The sequence below is a fragment of the Armigeres subalbatus genome, chromosome 2, assembly GCF_024139115.2.
Source record: "Armigeres subalbatus isolate Guangzhou_Male chromosome 2, GZ_Asu_2, whole genome shotgun sequence".
NCBI lineage: Eukaryota > Metazoa > Arthropoda > Insecta > Diptera > Culicidae > Armigeres > Armigeres subalbatus.
Window position 1 is genome coordinate 353,055,095 of NC_085140.1, and position 19,943 is coordinate 353,075,037.

At 41.5% G+C, this 19,943-nt stretch overlaps 1 protein-coding gene across 1 annotated transcript in view; it reads right to left on the reverse strand.

The window, feature by feature from the left end:
• Positions 1-2,532: 2,532 nt before the first annotated feature.
• LOC134217093 (fez family zinc finger protein 1) overlaps positions 2,533-19,943 on the reverse strand; it is a 172,654-nt gene continuing 155,243 nt past the window's right edge. The window contains exon 8 of the mRNA XM_062695856.1: positions 2,533-3,449. Within this exon, the coding sequence (XP_062551840.1) occupies positions 3,256-3,449 (194 nt within the window). The 3' untranslated portion in view covers positions 2,533-3,255. The remainder of the gene's footprint in view (positions 3,450-19,943) is intronic.

Consider the following 19,943-nt stretch of genomic DNA (forward strand, 5'->3'; position numbering starts at 1 on the left):
TACTACTGTGCCAATCATCTATTGTGGTATTCTGCTGTATAGAATCCACACAGAATTTATTTTTAGATTTCTATTACTCGTCGTCAGACAGTCGCACAGTGTTGGAAACCCGGATAGCACTTCATTTTTTTGTTTGTTTCGCGAAGCTGGTATTTTTTTAAAATTCCACACAAATATTAAATGAAGTGATTCCAAAGTTAGATGATTGCATCCGGTGTTTAGTGTGGTATATGCGTTTAGTTGCGCACAAAGCTGGAAATAGACTTTTTTATTGTTAAAATAAGGACGCTGTTACGCTGCATGACCTTAAGGCATGGGCTTCCGAAAATACTTAAGTAGTATTTGCCGATAACAATTCTAATCTCAAAACGAGTTTAAAAATGTGTGCAACATATTAGCACAGACAAACAGACGTAACAGCTTGAACAATTTTCTGAAAAATCCATCGCCCTACTCCTCTACCTCCATTTTGCGAGGATGTTACACGAAACAATATTTCGTATAACATTGTCACCAGAAGGCGCAGGTGTGAGAGGCCAAACTCGAAGGATTACGACGCTAGCGCCTCTAGTTGTGAAACGCGCAACCAATCAAATTCAAATTGATCGTTGAAGTCATGGTCTATGGTATTTTTTCTAGTGTTACGTCTTTTTGTCTGTGATATTAGGTTTAGTCCTGCATTAGTATAAGGGCCCGCCACTGTGAATCGTGACGGTAAGCCGCGTTCCCCAAAACTCTACCGTATGGGCTGTGCATATGATGACTGACGAGAATTTGTGTGGAGGTGCTTTGAGTCGTACCCATGACCATCCGCTTATAAGGCCAACTACGCTACGGGACGGGCGGGGCTGATCCAGTTGGAATGTAGATTCATTGGCCGAATCTGATTCTTAACTTTGGACAAATGAAGAAAAACGAGACAGTGAATTCGAAAGCAGCCATCCGTGCGCATGGCTTACTGTTCCACAAGCAAACGGTAAGTTGGTGCTTTTCTCGTGCATTAGATGTACAAAAAAAATCAGTGAGCGTTTTGGGTATAAGAATAGCATTTTAGGCATAGCTTCTAAGCCCATAGTTCAATTTGGTCAATTTTTTAAAGCTAACATTGAGACAATATTCCCGTCGCGTAGATCTGTTGCGAACAAATCGACCAATTCTATGTTTCAAAAAGTGTGTCCACGAAATGTTGTTCACATATTATATACATAGGGTGGGTGTACCAATTGTCGCCATACATAAGAACAAGTATTTTTTTTAAATAAGTAAAAGGCATATGGGTGGACTTTATATATCAAGCGAAAGGTTTTACTTCCTGCTCCTTAGAACAGCTGTGAAAACCACAATAAAATTTGTTATAATCATCAAAATTGATTAATCCTTAATAGGAACGCATGTACCAGTTGTGACACTATTCTTAATTTTGGTTCCTTATTTGGCAAATCCCATTGTTTTCTTATGGGACTTGCCAAATTGGGACCACTAGTGCGATAACTGGTGCAAATGATGTCAAAAATTAAGCAAAATCAATTTTTACAATTATGCTTTGCTTGTTTTGGAGGAGATCAAAGGTTTTATCGTATCATATGAATATGATTTATCGATATGAACTTGGTTTGCCGTGGCCATGATTGATTGGCCATTTGGCATATAAAGCACTAGTGTGACAACTGGTGCTATAGCCACAACTGGTACATATAGCCTACTTACAAACAAATAGACATCACCTCAATTAGTCAGCTGAATCGATTGGTATAAAACACTATGGGTATCCGAGCCTTCTATCAAAAGTTCGATTTTGGAGTGAAAATATAGCCTTTATGTATGCTTAGTATACGAGAAAGGCAAAACCATACTTACCACAAGAGCTTCTTGACATTCTTGTAATGAAACTACAGCACCACAACGCCTGACCAAAAATGTAATTAAATTAATAATTTAATTACTATACACCTTACAACCCCAGATCCCAAGCGCCTCACCGCACCGATTGTAATGCATTCCATTCTATCTCACATCCGATTCGCACTTTTCCTCGTAACGGGTCCTTTCCGACACAAAGAAACCTTTTCTTTAGTCCACCACACACGCTCTCATTGCTTTATAAATACCGCAAATTTATGAGATCGACCAACCCTCCAGCGGGTCGACAATAACAACGCAAGGGATCGTTAGCGCTGCGCACGTGAATGCATACCTACTTTTCCGTTTTTAAAGGCTCGGCCTGCGGTCATCGCAATCCTTGCTGCATGCAAAACTCTGCGTCGTTGAACCCAACACGAAACCGATGGACGGGGGAAATAGTTTTACTGGCGAAAATTTTATTGTCCTGCCTAATCCAAGCAAATGAGAGGCGTACGTTCATGGGTTTACCGGCACCGGCAAATAATCGTAAATATATTTGCAGTCATAAATAATATTCCAAATTATTGCTACCTACCGGTAAGAGTTGTTGATAATAGCAATTAGTTTTCAGTCGTATCGTGTGAAGTTTACACATTTGGATCAGGAGCATTTTAATGAAACACGGTTGGGTTCTTTGGCTTTATGAAAATTGCACATTAAGGTTTTATTCATCGATGTAGTCTGCGTCCCGGAGATTTGATACAATGATACTTAGGTTTACTTCTGCTAGATCTTTACAAACATGGCCAAAATTGGCCTTTTCGTTTTATTTACAGTGTTCAAACAAATAAGAAAGTCAGAACCCATTCACAGATTTACATATTGTTACCTTTATTTTGGGACTACAGTTAGTTTTGGTACAGCGCATTATGAGATAATTGGAATTCCCTAGCTAAAATAGTGAACAGTACGGTTTAAATTTAAGTTTTACAAACAAAAACAAGACACAACAGAAGGAAAGTGTAGCTACTTTCTAATATTCTTCTAGTTAAGTTCTCTAAGCTATTTACAGTTCTCTATATACATTAAACACCTACAATAGATTGGTACTAGTACAGTCACAAACAATTTCCTGTCTTTTAATAGTTTTGATTCTGCCCTATAACGATGTACACACCCGGTATCTCGTTAAAATCAGTCAATCACGATGAATTCCCCATCGCCGGTGGTGGCCATGGACGATGGCAGCAGGAAACTGCCAGGCCCGAGAGCACCTAGTCCGATGCTAACGCTTCCGTCCGCCAGGGACGTCACAGCAGATATCTGTGGTAAAGCGGCAGCAGCAGACGAGGACGATGTTGTCGACGACGACGACGGCGGCGAATAAACGGTGAATTCCGGGAGGGCCTTTGGTTAGTTGACCATGGCGCGCATTTCCGTGTGCTGGGTCTCCTTGTGCCGCCGGAGGTCCACCTTGCGCTGGAATGCCTTGTGGCAGAGCTCGCACTGGAACGGTTTGTAACCGGTGTGCTTCCGCGAGTGGGTTATCAGATTCGAGCTTTGGCTGAACGCTTTGCCGCATACCTGGCATTTGTGGGGTTTTTCACCTGTGAGATGAAAGGAATGATGGAAAAAACGAAATCACGTTAGTTGGACAGAATTTATCGGTTTCAGAAGTATTTAAAGCTTGTGTGTAAATATCTGGCTGTATTCATCATGAATTTACATAAATTGTTATAAATTAAAATATCTCAACTTAAACTGGCTTCGCAGTCTTTAAAGATTGAAACAAGATTTTTATTTGTCCAACGTTTACAACATTAGACAAGGTACAAACAAATTATTTTTCCCCTGAAGAAGACACCATCCTCGTGTCGAAACGTTGGACAAATTTACAATGTTATGAAAACTCATATGTGAATAGGTACACGCAAAAAAATGTTGCGGTCGAAACTACCATTCCGAGGGTTAATTTAAGAATACGCACCGACGATTTTCAGCAGACAACAAACCCGTTTGATTTTACCATGCGCGCAGTAAAAATCAACTGTGGTCCTGGTGGAATGTTGTTGCATGAACTGAATCAGTGGTGAATTTGGCTGAATGCGTGGTTAACTTAACTGAAAATTTGTGGTTGTTTTAAAAACATGGCGTAGTCTACAAAATAGTAACCGTTACCATGGAATTTTTCTCAGTGTACGTTATGTGGAAGATATTGATTGGACAAACGAAAATCTTGTTTCAATCTTTAGCCAGCCAGTAGCCAGTCTAAGTTGAAATAAAATATAATCAAAAGTATGGATATTTTAAATTAGACGCTTTGTCTTGTGTCAGTCCTGGCAATCTTTACACTGTTTATCTTCCATCATTTATCTTCCATGTACTGTCGATTCACCGCTTACAACGAAACTAAGCACGTGCTTTGTTGTTTTGTTACATTATTAAAGCATTTTTATGAAACAAGAGCCATTAAAACTACTGGAAAGTGGAAAATTCTTGCGTTTATGGCCATCCCCACACGGACACAAGCCGAATCCGTTTATTGTTCCACTTGAACGAACCGTCGTCGAGTCATTTCCGAGCGGCATTGTGGGGCAAACTCGATGATGATCCTCCTGAAATCTTGCCAAACCATACGACCAGACCGTCATAAACGTGCACTTTTTACGAGTTTATGGCGGTTAGCCTTCGTTGGCCGTGCTCTCGCTCATGAGCATGGGTCGGCGAGCAGCAGATTTTCCAAAATCTCATCCGAAAAGAGCCCAAAGTGTGTACAGCTTTTTCCACCAACTCTCAGATTTCATCAATCTTCCGAAAGTGGGCCATAAAAAAGTGTACCGTGGTTGGCGTTTCCGGCCCGGAGTTCGGCGCGGTCGATTTGAGCTCTCGTGCTGAAAACCACCCACACACAGCATTCCAGCAAACCCCTATTGTTGTTGTTGCTGCCACTGTGTCTGTGCAGCTGTCTGTGTGAAATTCGGAACGGATTTCAGCCGGCCAAAGACTCGAGAATGTGAAAATGCGGAATGAAATAGCAATCTCGTACTCCGGTCCAATAACATACACACATAACAAAGGAAAGCTTTACTTTTTTTTTGCTATTTCTGGGTGGTGGGAGTGAAATAAAAAGATTCAGATCGGGCACCGCCATTCAACTGATAGGGCTCGAATCAGTGGAAATCCGAGAAAAGGTCGAATCGTATAAACGAGAGCAATAGAATCTTTTGCTAAGTTTTGCTGGCTACCATTTTGCTCTTTGCTTCCTCACATAAAGTTGAATTCATATTTCCGATTCTATCTTCAGGGTTATCACCTTCTAAGTTCTCGTTTGGGTTGAGATGGTTGGCATCCCTATTTTCTGTTCCAATTGAATTTGATAGCTGGGAGGTGAAGCACGCGCACAATCTCTTTGATTTTTTTTTTGCGGATGTAGCACATGGCTAACAAAATCTGGAACAATTTCGTAGAGGGAAAAAAGGAAAATTTAATTTCTGATATTTCCATTTCGCAAGATTTTTGTTCAACTGTTGTTTTGTTTGCATAGTTCACGGTTACGTGATCATAACAGTTGATAATGTTTATAATGAAAGATTGAAGGTTGTATTGCTTCTGATCCATTTAATACAACACAAAGTGAAGGAAATTTTAAACGACAAGCGATTTTGAATGTTTAACAAATTTCCACTTTCCCACTACATCCCCCAACGATTAGCATCGTTATTATGATCGGAGATAATATTCCCCCTATCTGCTGTTTTCAAATTCAATAAATTAGCAGAGCAAAGTTTTGCCACCGGAAAGGGATGATTAGTGTCCTAATGACAGGCGGGATTCATCACCTTTTGTTGTCGGTAGGTGGCTTTGTCGGCACGTGATGCTGAGCGTGATACGTTGAAGGTGTATGAATTTCAAATTCAATTTCATTAAGTCGTGAGAGTACGGATTCAATTGGGGTGAATTGATGGTAATTAATTTTCCACGTCAACTATAATGACTGGACGGTTTGGTTTGATCGGTCATCATTTGTATGGGGCTTTTGTGAGCATTGAATCTTGTGGGTTAGAGAGATTATGACCGCCGGTCATAAAAGTGTGAGAATCAAAATTGAAATCGGATTAACAGTTCATGAGAGTGATTGTTTTGGCAAGAATTATATTTCAAAGTAATATTCTATGCAGTTTCACATGTTTTGTACTCCGGAGATATTTCAACAAAGATCTCTGGCTTCAGCCCATTCAGTTTTTAAATTACTATTAGTCCGAAAAACAAAATAGTAACAATATTTTATTGCGTAGCTTACAGACTGAAAACCAAAGTTTTATTTAACAATATTTTGTTTCAAATTAAATAAACATTTATAATGTATTGTTAACAACACCATTCTTCCGACAACACAAATAAAGCTCGAATTCTTCAAGCCACCCTTTCTACCACATGCTACACTTTCGATGCTCTAATAATTATTTACATTTCACATATGGTTCGTACCAACCGAGTACACGTACCACATTCCAAATCCAGCTTTCGCGAAAGTGAAAATCCTGAACGACGGCGGACGGCAAGCCCGAACCACGAAACCTGCCACAGCCGGCTCAGTCAGTCGTAGACAGTTGTTGGAGGATACAAATGAGTTTCCTTTCCACTTATTCTATTGGGTGCGAACCAAAGCCCTAAGGCACAACCACCCAGCAAGCAAGCGGATCAAGTGAAATCCCGTCTGGTTAATTTGTAACAAAACCACGCGCATTTGTAACATTAAACCCAATATGTTGGTTTTACTACTCGTCTCTGGTGTTCGCCTCGTATTGCTCGCATTGCTGCTGCGGTTGAGAACTCGACGAAATGAGATTACACTTGTTCGACGTGGCGGTTTTGTATGGCGGGTACCACCTCATCCGCATCCCGGGCCACATACTGACTGCTGCCTGACGAGGCTGGAATGTGTATAGGACGTGTTGTTTTCGTTGCTTAAAATAACACGGGGGGACGTCAATCAAAATCAAACGCTCGCGCACCCCTGATTCAATTATCATCAACACCTACCTAACTCACCCATCGGAGCCGGAGCGTCCACGACAGGATTTTGGCGCGGGTATGTTTTCGCCGAGTATTTGATTGACCGGATTTTCTTCCCCTGCTTGTTGAGTTTTGCTCTTTTGGGCAATCGCGTCACCAATGTGTGTCCTCGTTTGAGGACAATTTGAATTATTCATGTTACAAAAACATTACACCGCGCTGATAGGCCTTATGGTCGATATCGTCGAAGATTGACAAATTCGATCAGGTTGCGGAGTGCTTATCCAGTTACAAAAAAGATTAGCTGGATAGAAGATTGTGATTCCGATTCAGAACAGTTTTGACGCAGATTTGGGCACATATATTTTTACAATAAGCTTCCTGTTGATCATACGATTTGATAACAACAATTGCATTGAATTTCAGGAGTTTTTCTCAAAAATGTTCGTAAAGTTATGTTAGCTTCAGCAATCCGGATAAAAATGTAATTATTCTGGATTATGTCCAGGACCTTAATTAAAGTAGGCGGCGAAAGCGCAGCACGTGAAGTTTGTTTCATAGCAATCGAGGAACAGATAGGGTAAACGATCCTATAGTTGCGGTATTGTATTTTTTAGAGAACATACGAATTTAACGCAGCAATCCGGATTGTTGGTCAATTAGTTGACATGTCACAACACGAAAGAAAAGAAAATAGCTTGCAAATTCCATCAATATCGAAAAAGTATTACTAAAAACCTTATTTTTGTTTCACCTGTGCACCAACAGTTGCGGTAGTGTTCCAATAGTTGTGAATCACGTATGAAACCAATGAGATTCGTAACTGGACTGTATGCAGCGGAAACAACTTTTCAAGCAATTAGTTGAAAAACCTCGGTACCCGGTCCTGATTGACTGCTGGAAAAATCGAGTTAGGGGTTTAAATGCGTACCAACGATAGTGAGAGGTAGTGAGAGGAACACACGTAAATTCTTATTACTCAATAAATTCTCCTGCTTGAAATGGTTTTGTGGACAGAGCTAAATCCCGGGTTTTCATTGTTTTACTGGTGATTTTCTAGAAGCAAGACAAGGATGTGTCTAGGGTTCCGATGCATGGCCAAAAACAGTATCACTGTTCTGTTTTCTCAAGAAAGGATTGATTTCCTATTGATAAGGGGCGCGCCTTCAATGGGATTGCTATCTGTGAAGGTTCTAAATAGCGGGACCTTGTCATGGTGCTCTTGAGAAAACAAAACAACAACTGTATAGAAATCGATACTGCATTGCTTATCAATAGTAATGAAGTAATTCGACATGCACTTAAACACTAAGGATACGGGTAACGCTACAATAGATCTAATAACAGGTCGCAGTGGCACACCCGAACAGGAAAAAAATTAGATTCGCAACTACGAACATGAGATACAAAATACCGCAACTATTGGAACAAAGCACCAATAATTGGAGGAACTTTTCTATATAGCAGGACTAGATTCTGTTGCAACTAAAACACTCTCCGTGCAAGAAAAAGGTAAAGAATTTTCGGATACACCCCCAAGATAAGCAAAATGAAGTATAAATTTAGTGAAATCAGTCAAATACCATTGGAAGGTAGTAGTAGTAGTAAAATTCTTCTTTATTTACACAATTTTTGTTCTACAATTATTTTTAACATGTACAGTGATCGGCCGGCTTGGCCCTCCAACTTCAATTTTAATTATTATTATTATTATTATTTTTATGTTTCTACTTAATTTTTAAAATATAATGTATCATGACGGCCTTCAGCAGGCGCTAGTGTGTTTTTTAAAATTTGATAACCTAACTACTATGTACACTAATATTTACAATAAAAATTTGATAACCTAGATTGGAACTAGCGCCCTAAGCGCTTGTTGGTCCGAGTGCAAGCAACGGACCCTAAACTTTTCTTTACACTCACCAAAGCGTTCATGTAAGGTTTTTATTCCGGCCAGACGGTGGACCTCGGATGTTCTTGTCCTGGGAGGGGTGTTGAGGATCATCCTCAGGAATTTGTTTTGGACCCGTTGAAGTTTGAGGTGGTGGGTTTTAGCGCAGCTCTCCCAGACCGGCATGCCGTATTCGATCACAGGGAGGATGATTTGCTTGTAGACAGCAAGCTTATTTTTCAGGGACAATGACGACCGGCGGTTGATCAAAGGGTACAGTAGTTTCAACAAGACGTTACACTTTGTCACCGTTTTGTCAACCTGCTGCCTGAAAATAAGCTTACTGTCGAGGGTCAAGCCAAGGTAGTCGGCCTCATTGGCCCATTCCACAGTCGTGCCATTGAGGATGATTTTACAGTCCCCAGGCGGAACAAGTTTAGGGGATTTGGAGTGGGGGAAAATGATGACCTGGGTCTTCGCCGCGTTGATACAGATCTTCCAGCTGGTGAGGTACTCTGTCAGGGCATCCAGGCCTCGTTGGAGTTTTGCCACTAGCGCTCTGATCACTCTACCGTTGTAGACGATGGATGTGTCATCTGCGAACAGAGACAGAATGCCGCCTTCTGGAGGTTCTGGCATGTCGGAGGTGAACAGATTGAAAAGCAGGGGCCCGAGGGTACTGCCCTGGGGGACGCCTGCGAAGATGTTGTGCGCACTCGCTCCGCTGATTGAGACCCGGAATGTCCTTGCCGACAGGTAATTGTTGATGATTTTTACCAGGTAGCTGGGAAGATTGTAGCGTTGTAGTTTGTACACCAGGCCATCATGCCATACATTGTCAAATGCCTTCTCGACATCGAGTAAGGCCATGGCGGATGTTTTCGAGACAAACTTGTTCCGTCTGAGGATGTTGGTAACTCGGGTCAGTTGGTGTACAGTTGACCGACCACGTCGGAAACCAAATTGTTCCTCGAGCAAGATGTTGAGATTTTCGGCAGACTCAAGTAACCGATGATGAATAGCTTTTCGAATAGCTTGGATAACCCTGAGAGAAGGCTGATGGGTCGATAACTTTTGGGGAGGAAGGATCCTTCCCGGGCTTCCGGATAGGAATGACTTTCGCTGACTTCCAGGACGATGGAAGTAGCTGAGCCGGAGACATTGATTAAAGGTCAGCGAAAGGTGCTCGGAGAACGGAGCACTGTTTGAGCTCGAGATCCAGAATGCTGTCGAAGCCTGCGCCCTTCATGTTTTTCGATGATTTGATATAGGCCATCAATTCGCCAGCTGAGATTTCCAACTCCTCCGAGAAGTCGTTGGGAATCAAATGGATGTTGTTAGCATGCTCGTTGACGGCTGCTTCGTGTGGACTGACGATGTTCTGCCCAAGATTGTGTGAGCTGACGAAGTGACGACCTATTTCAGCGACCTTCTCTGCAGGAGTTATCAAGCGATCCTTAGAGCCATTATTGTCTAGTGGGATCAAAGGTGGAATGGGCCGAGGCTTTGATTTTAGTATTTTGGTCATTTTCCAGAACGGCTTAGCATAATCTGGGAGAGTGCGGATCTTATTCGAGAAGTCGTTATTTTTGAGGTCCACCATTCTGGCCTTGATAATTTTTGTGATTCGATTGCAGCGTGCCTTAAGCTCAGGCAGTCCTGTACGCTGGAACTGCCTGCGAGTGACATTCCGCAATCGAATCAAATCTTTGGTGAGTGTATCGATGTTTAAAGAGTTGCTTACCTGCCGAGCCTTCGGCACATGCTGCTCCCGGGCCACCGAGATTGCCTTTTCGATGTCGCACAGCTGGCGGTCGATACTTTCTGGCGTCTCCGGACGCACCTCATAATCGACGAAGTTTCGCCTTGTTATCTCGTGCCGATTTACTGAAGATCCAACCTCAGCCACCACCGGATAGTGGTCCGAGCTCAGTTCTTGGAAGACGACCGGCTGGGAAACGTGATCGTACATGTTCGTGATGTAGATGTCGAGCGTAGCATGGGCCCCGGACCGTGCCAACCGGGTAGGGCTGTCAGGGCTCAGGATGGTGTAGTGGCCCTCTAGTTCGTCGTTGGACCAGACGACTCCGTTCCGGTTGGAGACGGTGTTTCCCCACGATTGGTGCTTTGCGTTCAGGTCTCCGGCGATGATGAACTGCCCCTGCTGCCGAGTGAGCTTGACTATGTCCCTTCGTAGCTCAGCCGACGAGCCATCGTCGACTTTGGCTTGTGTGGGACAGTAAGCCACGATGAGAGTGACGACTCCGACAGAAGTGGTGACTTCCACTCCAACGGCTTCGATGAGTTTGAGCTTGAAGTCCGGCAGCAGGCGGCAGGCGATGTTGCTTCGCAAGGCGATTGCCACTCCTCCCCCTCTGGAGCTTGTTCGATCGAACCTCACCAGCCTAAAACCCGGAATTGTTGCACTTACCTCGGGCTTCAGGTGGGTTTCGGTGATGAAAGCCGCATCAATCTCCTTCTCCTGAAGGAAATCGCTGAACTCGATGATTTTGCTCTTTAGTGAGCAAGCATTCCAATTGACCAGACCCACCCTAGCAGCCATTTTCAAAAACGAACATGCCCAGAGTGAAGATCTGGTCGAAGCGAGTTTTGCAACCGCGTAGTCGCGTTGCCAGTTGGGTGAAAATCTGAACCAGCAGCTCCGATGTGTAGAGCGGTGGGTCGCCCTCGGCCGGAAGGGGCTCATTATCCTGACGACGGAAGCCAGGGGGAGGAAGCAGGGGCCATTGGCTGGTGGATGGTGTTGGAGCTTGAACTGATGCAGCAGCCGCCAGCCGTTTGTGTGGCTGCAAAGGTGGAAGAATTGGTATCGCTCGCCGGGGAGCTGGATGGCCGGAAAGTTCACCTCGTTGAGAGCAGGAACTCGGTTCTTTTTCGGCAGGGACCTGGTGGAGGCCTTCTTCCTGATTTCCAAAAACGCCGCCCGCTTTGGACAGTCCTTGGTTGTAGCCCGATGCTTGTCGCCACAGTTGGCGCATTTTGGATCAGCAACCTCCATCTTGTCGCACTCATCGGTCGGATGGAGCTCGCCACATTTGTTGCAGCGTGGCTTCATGCGGCAGTTTCTGGTGCCGTGCCCGAAATTGAAGCAGTTGGTGCACTGCGTGACGTCGCGGTGCACTGGCCGATATCGCTCCCAGTCAACGACGGTGTAATTTATAACACTGACCAGCTTCAGGTCCTTCCACGTGGTGGAGCCGTGCTCCAGGTGGACCAGGTAAAGCTGATCGCGATATCTCCTCGTCTTGTCGTGACGAGCGATCTTGTGCACGGCCACAGGTTTCAATCCGCAACTTTCGAGCTCAGCTTTTAGCTCCTCTTCCTTCATGTCGTGGAGTCCTCGCAGCAAAGCCTTTAGCGGCTTCGTGCCGGGGTGGTCATGAGTGTAGTACTCATACTTGTGGACCTCGAGGAACTCCACGACGGATTGATGATGGTCCTTGTTTGCCGGCATCACTTTCACGCCCTCGCTGCAGAGCCGAAAAGTACATTTCAGCCCCTTAGCGATCAGCTGGCGAATTTTTGGGCGTAAATCCGGCGGATCGCCCTTCACAAACACGGGCGGGCACTTCTCCTTCCGCTCCGGTTGCACCTGCGGCAGCTGCGATTGCTGCTTCTTCCTCTTTTTCGGCGGATTGCCGGCATCATCAAGTGGCAACGGAGAGAACACGTTGCTCTGCAAAAGCTGCTTGGAGGGGTTACCCGCGCCTCCAAGAGCAGTGCGCTTAGGCACTTTTCCAGCGACCGAATCGGCCACCGAGTCTCCCATGACGGGTCCGGGAGAAAATAACGCCAACGCGACAAGCGAAAAACGTAAACAGCGAACGAACGAGAAAAAACACTTCGAAAAAATGCGCGAGCAAAAAACACGTCCGTACGTGTTGCTGTCTCGAACTGGAATGACCATTGGAAGGTGCTTAGCTCCTCCACTATTGGATCTTTTACCCTACCGTTTTGTTTCATATGCGGAACACTTTTTCAGGGTGTCCTACGAAAGGCTGAAACACATAAGGATGCATACTCATAAGGCTGAATTCAAAAGACTGAACTCAAAAGGCTGAAAGCCTCACAAGGCTGAAAATATCAAAAGGCTGTAAAGTATCAGAAGGCTGAAATGTATCGAAAGTCTGACATTGTGGGATGCAATGACAAGATGAGTGGTTGAATAGTGAAGAATGAATGGAGAAAACAAAAATCTCATTCGCCCCGTCCAATAAGATGGAGGAAGAAAGAAGAAGGAAAAAGGAAGACGGATGAAAGAAGAATAAGGAAGAAGAGAGAAAGAAGAATAAATAACAAAAAATATAGAAGTAATCGTGGCAAGAATTGAAAACTTCTCTTGTACAGTACGAACTAAAAATGAATTGAATTCTGAATCAAAATTGAAAGAAAACAAAAAGTCGCAACAAGAGTTCGGTTTATATCCGTTTGTGCCCCCATTTACGTCAAATGTGAATTCTTCCATTAAAATCTGTTTCTCGTGATTTTTCAGCCTTTCGAGTTTTAGCCTTTTGTTATTTCAGCCTTATACAAGATTTTTACCTTTTCAGCCTTTCGTGTTCAGTCTTATGAGTTTTTTTGCCTTGTGTGGAAGTCCCCTCTTTTCATTTTTTAGTTTGAAGGTCCCTGTAGCAGAGAAGTAAAAATATATTTATAGATGAATTGTTTCCATTCGGTAGCGAAATGAAAGAACTTTCATATACCTAAGCGCTTGAAATGATGAATGATTTTATTCTGCTGAATTTTGTCTTCAATTGACTCCAAAAATTAAAAGCACTAAAATGCTAAATTTCATCGTACTCTCAATGTTGGACAATGATAATGTCCTTGATCTGTCTTGATTTTATCTGTACGCCTGTCGGTAAAATTCGTTTAAAGGGTGTACGGAATCAAATTGCATCACTTTCAAAAGTCGATATCATTTCGCCTCCTGGAATGATTTTAACGAAATTTTGTGGAAGACGGCTTCAGCATGTGTTATTCACACTGCATGAATTTAATTACGAAATTTCCAGTAGTTTTGAAAATACAGCCGAAGGAATAGGGCGTGTGCAAATAAATCTTGCGCATTCACCTCCATATTCCACATCTTATAAAAAGATATTAGTTATCAAATTTTTTGCCTTCGACCCCAAAATCACTAGAATTGCGGCCGATCGAAAGATACTGGTCTGGAATGAAAACACGAGCTTCGGAAGCCTCCGAAATTGATCATTACGGAACATAAAATGTTGATTTAGCCTTTCGCATCAACATTTCGTATTGGTTTCTAACTCTAACGTCAAACTTTTAGATTATCCGACTAATACAGGTAAACTTTCCAAAAAACTTTCTGTTTTGTCGCTTCTATAGTAAAAAACCAAAATCATAAAAAAATAAGAAAAGCGCTGAAATCTAATTTTGGCTGATATTTTTTGTCAGATTTTGGGAGAGCATCAATCTCATTGTTCAGGCCGGTTCACACTGCAGCATTTTTTTATTTTTTGTTTTCGATTTTTGTAATAGTTAGAGGCGTCAAAAATATGGTTTTTTTTGGAAAGTTGACTTTAATTAAGATAAATAATCGACTGAGACAATAAAATTAGTTTTTTTTGTTGGGATAGATTGCAGGATGAAAAATTTTGGTTAAGGACATGTACAAAATCTCATGAGTTCATTTAAGAAAAAAGCTTCAGCAGTTGGATGTATTTAAGAATTACAGTGAAACAGTTATACGTAGTCAAAGCTTACATGTTGTATTTCAGTCCCTGAAAATTTCATGACAACCGGTTGATAGACTATTTTTTGGCGAGTAGTTCAAAGTGATGCAATTTTATTCCGTACACCCTTTATTTACGGGGCCCTCCTTAGCCGTGCGGTAAGACGCGCGGCTATAAAGCAAGACCATGCTGAGGGTGGCTGGGTTCGATTCCCGGTGCCGGTCTAGGCAATTTTCGGATTGGAAATTGTCTCGACTTCCCTGGGCATAAAAGTATCATCGTGTTAGCCTCATGATATACGAATGCAAAAATGGTAACTTGGCTTAGAAACCTCGCAGTTAATAACTGTGGAAGTGCTTAATGAACACTAAGCTGCGAGGCGGCTCTGTCCCAGTGTGGGGATGTAATGCCAATAAGAAGAAGAAGAAGAAGAAGACCCTTTATTTATGAAATAATAACCAAATGGTTCAGACAAGTTTCCATGTGACGAGTGTTCGGAATACGAGTCTGCTAAGGATTTGAGTCAAAACTGTAATATGACTTATTCGGTGGAAGCAGTAGATGCATAAGTATTAGATGTTAGTGTTAGTGTGCTACACAGCCGTCCTACGCATTTTTATCTCATGTTTGCTAGGATTCCTATATACATGGGACAGCTATGCGTATAACGGCAGTACTGCCGTTATCTGGAAGAGCGACGTATGCGCCAAATTACAACAAGCATGTTTTCATTTTTCTGTTAAAGAGTTCGATGAGTACTACAATACTACATACACGTTAATACCATTTTTGGAAAATGTTGCATACGTCGCTTTGTCATATCACGGCAGAGTAGGAATCCATTTTGGTAGGCCGTGAAACACAGAAAGAACTAAGATTGAGGTACAAAACAGGGAATGGACGAACCTGGGACTGCGAGACCTGTGGCTTATAAGGCAGAATCTGTAGCCACTAGCTCGACCAAGAATCAAAATTTTCATCGAAGCGCATGCAAAATAAGCTACAAAAGAGAACATATGACAAAGATTTCTTTTGGTTGTGGGTAATGACAAAGATCGGGAAAATTTAGGTTCTGTGGAATAATTGCCTTTGATTACAGGAAAATATTCGAGACTTTAATTACGTTAATTACAAAAACCAACTTTAATTACAAAAATAGCATTGTATTCCCAGAAATTTCAGAGCATGCAAGGGTAATGACTCGGAGGCTCTCCACGATTCTTGCTTTCCTGATCGAAAACAAGTGATTGATCGTTTAAACCCTGTTGTTATAACCTAGCTATAATTCACTATTCAAGCTCTTTAGTATTCCATATAGCTATGTAGCTGAGAAAGCGCAATAATCAGTATAATGAAAAAATAAATTTTCCCATACTAATTTACATGTAAACTTCAGAACATGATACAGAATCAAATGAGTGTTGTGAAGCAAATCGATTTTTTGAACCACCCTGATATCCATAGTTAAATTGCATCACTTTCAAAGGTAACGATAACTTTTCGAAATTTTAGATGGCCTCAGCGTGTGTTATTTACACTGCATGTGTTTCATTGCAAAACGTTCAGTATTTAATTTTAAAAATTACAGTCGAATAAGCAGCACGTGCACCAGAAAATGTCTCTAGATACTGTGCTGGAATGAAAACATGAGCTTCGGAATCACACCAAATTCGTCATTGCGGAACATAAAATGTTGAAGTGACTTTTCCTTTAAAAAAACTTATCATATGATTCTTTATTTTATTCAAGGTCCACTTTTTTTTCATCGCTTGTTTATCGACTGAGACCTATCTAAATCCATCTCGCCGAAAGGTCCGCTTTCCCAAAAAAATCTAAGGGGGGCCTCTAACGAGGAAAGATCGTTTTTCCGAAACCCATTCGGCCGAGAGCTATTTGACCGAATGCCACTTGGCCGAACAAACCATTAGGCCGAAACCTATCTGACCGAAAGAAAATTGGGCGGAAGGATCATCCGGCGGAATAGGTCATTAGGCCGGAAGGGTCATTTCGGCAAAATAGCATTCAACCGAACGGTATTCGTCCAAATGGCCCTTCCCCCTGCAAGTATTTTTAAAATTTAAAACAAAAAATCGAAAAAGTGCTGATTCAGAACGAACATCGAAAAATGGTTTCAGGCCGAAAAAGTGCTGCACGTGTGAACTGGCCTGAATTTCGTTTAAAATCGGGCAATCTTAAAAAAACAGCATTTCGATTTTGGTTTTAAAATTTAAAAACACTTAGAGGCGTCAAAAAATATGGGTCTTTTGGAAAGTTGTTCTTAAATAAGCCAAAGAATCGATTGAGCGAATGAAATTTTTTGACGGGAAAGGTCAATTATCGATTGATATTCGCCTGATTTTGAAAGAGCATCAAACTTATCTATAGGGCCGGTTCACTCCAATATGATAAAAATGGTTCACTCTTCAGCACTCTTTGATTTTTTGTTTGCACTTTTCAAAATAGTTAGAGGCGTAAAAAGTATGGATTGTTGGGAAAAGTGTACCTTCATTCAGTCTAATAATAATTATAAGACAATAAAACGAGAAAATTAATTTGACGGGAAAGGTAAAACGGGCGAAGAGAAACTAAACCTGCTGAGTGCATTTAAGAAAGAAGTTTTGGCATTTGGATGTGTTGAAGAATTAAAGTGTAATAGTCATACATAAACCAAGATTAAATATTGTATTTCAGTCCCTAAAAATTTCGTGATAATCGGTTGACTGATTTATTTTTAGCGAGTAGTTCTAAGTGATACAATTTAACTGTGGACATCCTTTAACAGTGAACAAAGTGACAGAGCTTGAATGCCGTGATCACTCTTGAATGCTTAGAAAATAAAGTTAAAAAATAAAATCAAAAATAGGAACGAACTCAAAGCACCTTATTTTGATCCGAGTGCCTCTAAGGAAAAATAATATTTAAAATAAAATAAATCAGTTGCTCGAAAATACTTTCAACGCGAAAGTATAAATTTTCCACTTTCTTGTCATGGAAAATTAAAATGTTTCATCGGAGGATCTCAAACATTTTTTTGTGCTTTTAATGCAAAATCTATACAAATTCTCAATATAGCCATTTTGCGCCTCCCCTAAAATGCAAGGAAAAACTACTCCCGGAAGAACATTTTGTAAATGGACTTAAAGGGGTTGGACAGAATGATCGGGACAGACAGAATTAGAGTTTCCATCCTGGGACATCCCGGGACAAAAAATCCCGGGATTTAGGAAAATTCGGGATTTCCCGATTCACGGGATATTATTTTTGAAATCCCGAAAATCCCGGGACAAAAAATACTGATTCATTTCCGGTTTCGGTACAAAAGTTCTTACTTAGGTGATAAACTCATATCATATTTTTATACCTCCCATCAGACATGATTTTTTTCAAGTTCGTTTATTTGGTAGGCTCAGGCATGTATACGGAACCAAGGTTCTTTGTGATGCACAATCGATATCATCTTATTATTAAATTAGTAAGAGAGGAACAGACATGTAAATATCGGAGATAGTTATTAGAACACCTTCACAAAAAGTATTAGATTCCACTATATCATTCAATTGAGGGCTACTGTCTGATACTTTTTCCAGCAGCTACAGTAAGGTGGCTCAAAAAACACTTTTTCAAATTTTTTGATGGGCCGCCTTCTTATTCGGTTCTATTTGTTGCCCTGATGCTCTGGACAAAATTTCAGCCAAATCGGTCAACGTTTTGGCGGTGCTAAACTCGTTGGAAGTTTATATGGAAAAATGTATGCAGAAACATCCAAAAACATTGATTTGCTGTTGGACGGCACAATCTACAATCAAGAACAATGATACTCATTCAGTTATTGTAGAATTAAATACAGAATGTTATGCTGAAAACCGCGAGAAGATTAGAGTTTATTAGGCAAAGATATTAGCATTTTACTGGAGTGCTGTAGGGGTGAATTTATTTCTTTTCAAAGGTAAAAGAAACGAAATTTGCTCAAACCCCACTTCAGAGAAATGCTAATAACTTAGCCGGGCAAACTCTAATCTTCTCGCGGTTTTCAGCATAACATTCTGTATTAAATTCTTCATGATCTGAATGAGTATCATAGTTCTTCTTCGTAAGTTGTTCTGTCCAACTGCAAATCATTGTTTTTGGATGTTTCTGCATACATTTTTCTATATAAACTTCCAACGAGTTTAGCACCACCTAAACGTTGACCGATTTAGCTGAAATTTTGTCCAGAGCATCAGGGCATCAAATAGAACCGAATAAGAGGGCGGCCCATCAAAAAAATTGAAAAAAGTTTTTCCCATACTAATTTGAGCCACCCTAAGCTACAGCTCTCTATTAATTAAACGACAGTATCTACAGTATCTACAGTACAAGATCAGCTACATCTATTTGGCGCCTGCTTTCTACCCATCTCCCGTCTACAGCGAGGTTGTGTACACTAGCTGATATTCACCTTGCTAATCTCCTCGCGTCGCCCAACATTGAGTCAGTCTTCCTGAGCTTCTTGCCTCCAAAACTATTCTTCATCCAATTCATGTCCTTCCAATCGACGTTCGTACAACAAACTTTCCAGCACATGCGCAAGTACAAGTGGTCCGACCCCGATGCTCTGCCTAGTTTTTTTTTGTGTATAGCTTCGATCAAAATCTGCAATCAATTTGTCCAATTCTCGACTTCAGTCAAAATTGTATACCAACTTTAATCGCGTAATGTATTAACCTTATTATAGTTAAATTATCGAGTTAACTTACGTTAAGGTCACTCCTGACAAAATCCAAGTTCTAAAGTGCTCGCGTTTTCGGAGGCACACCACTCGATACGGAAGCAATGCACAACTGTCATTTTTATTTTTTCACGCATGCTGCGACGCAGCAAAGCTGAATCAACAAAAATGACAGTTGTCCGCCGCCTCCGTATCGAGTGGTGTGCCCCCGAAAACGCGAGCACTTTGAAACTTGGATTCTGCCAGGAGTGACCTTAAATTATCGAACTCCGATAATAATTGAGTTGATTCATCTTTATAGCAGCAAGCGATTACGTTGAACACAATTAACTTTAACTGTTCAAGATTAGGAAGAGCTGCAGCTCTTGGCAAAAGTATCAATTAGTAGCCTGCCATGGGTTGGAGGATACTCTAGTATTGTGTTTTCTGTGTGAGGGGATTCCCATATATCCAATAGGTTATGGGCCCAGTACGATTCTACTGCGCATTCTTCGTCACTAGGGTATTGAATGCAATCCTAGCGACTGTCTAAACCCAATGCATATTCAAAACAATGCAAACAGTCAAGCCGTATTCATCCGCCAGCGAACCCTTCTTCTCGGACTCGGCGATCATATATTCCTTCCTCTACCTTCCGAGAAAAACGTGAATATTTTTTGCTTCTTGAAGTCGTTTTTTTTTTTCGAAAGAATCGATTCAAATTAGAATTGAATTGAGTTTCAATTTGAAATCTGTATTATCGGGCCTTTCTAAAATATGAACTTCA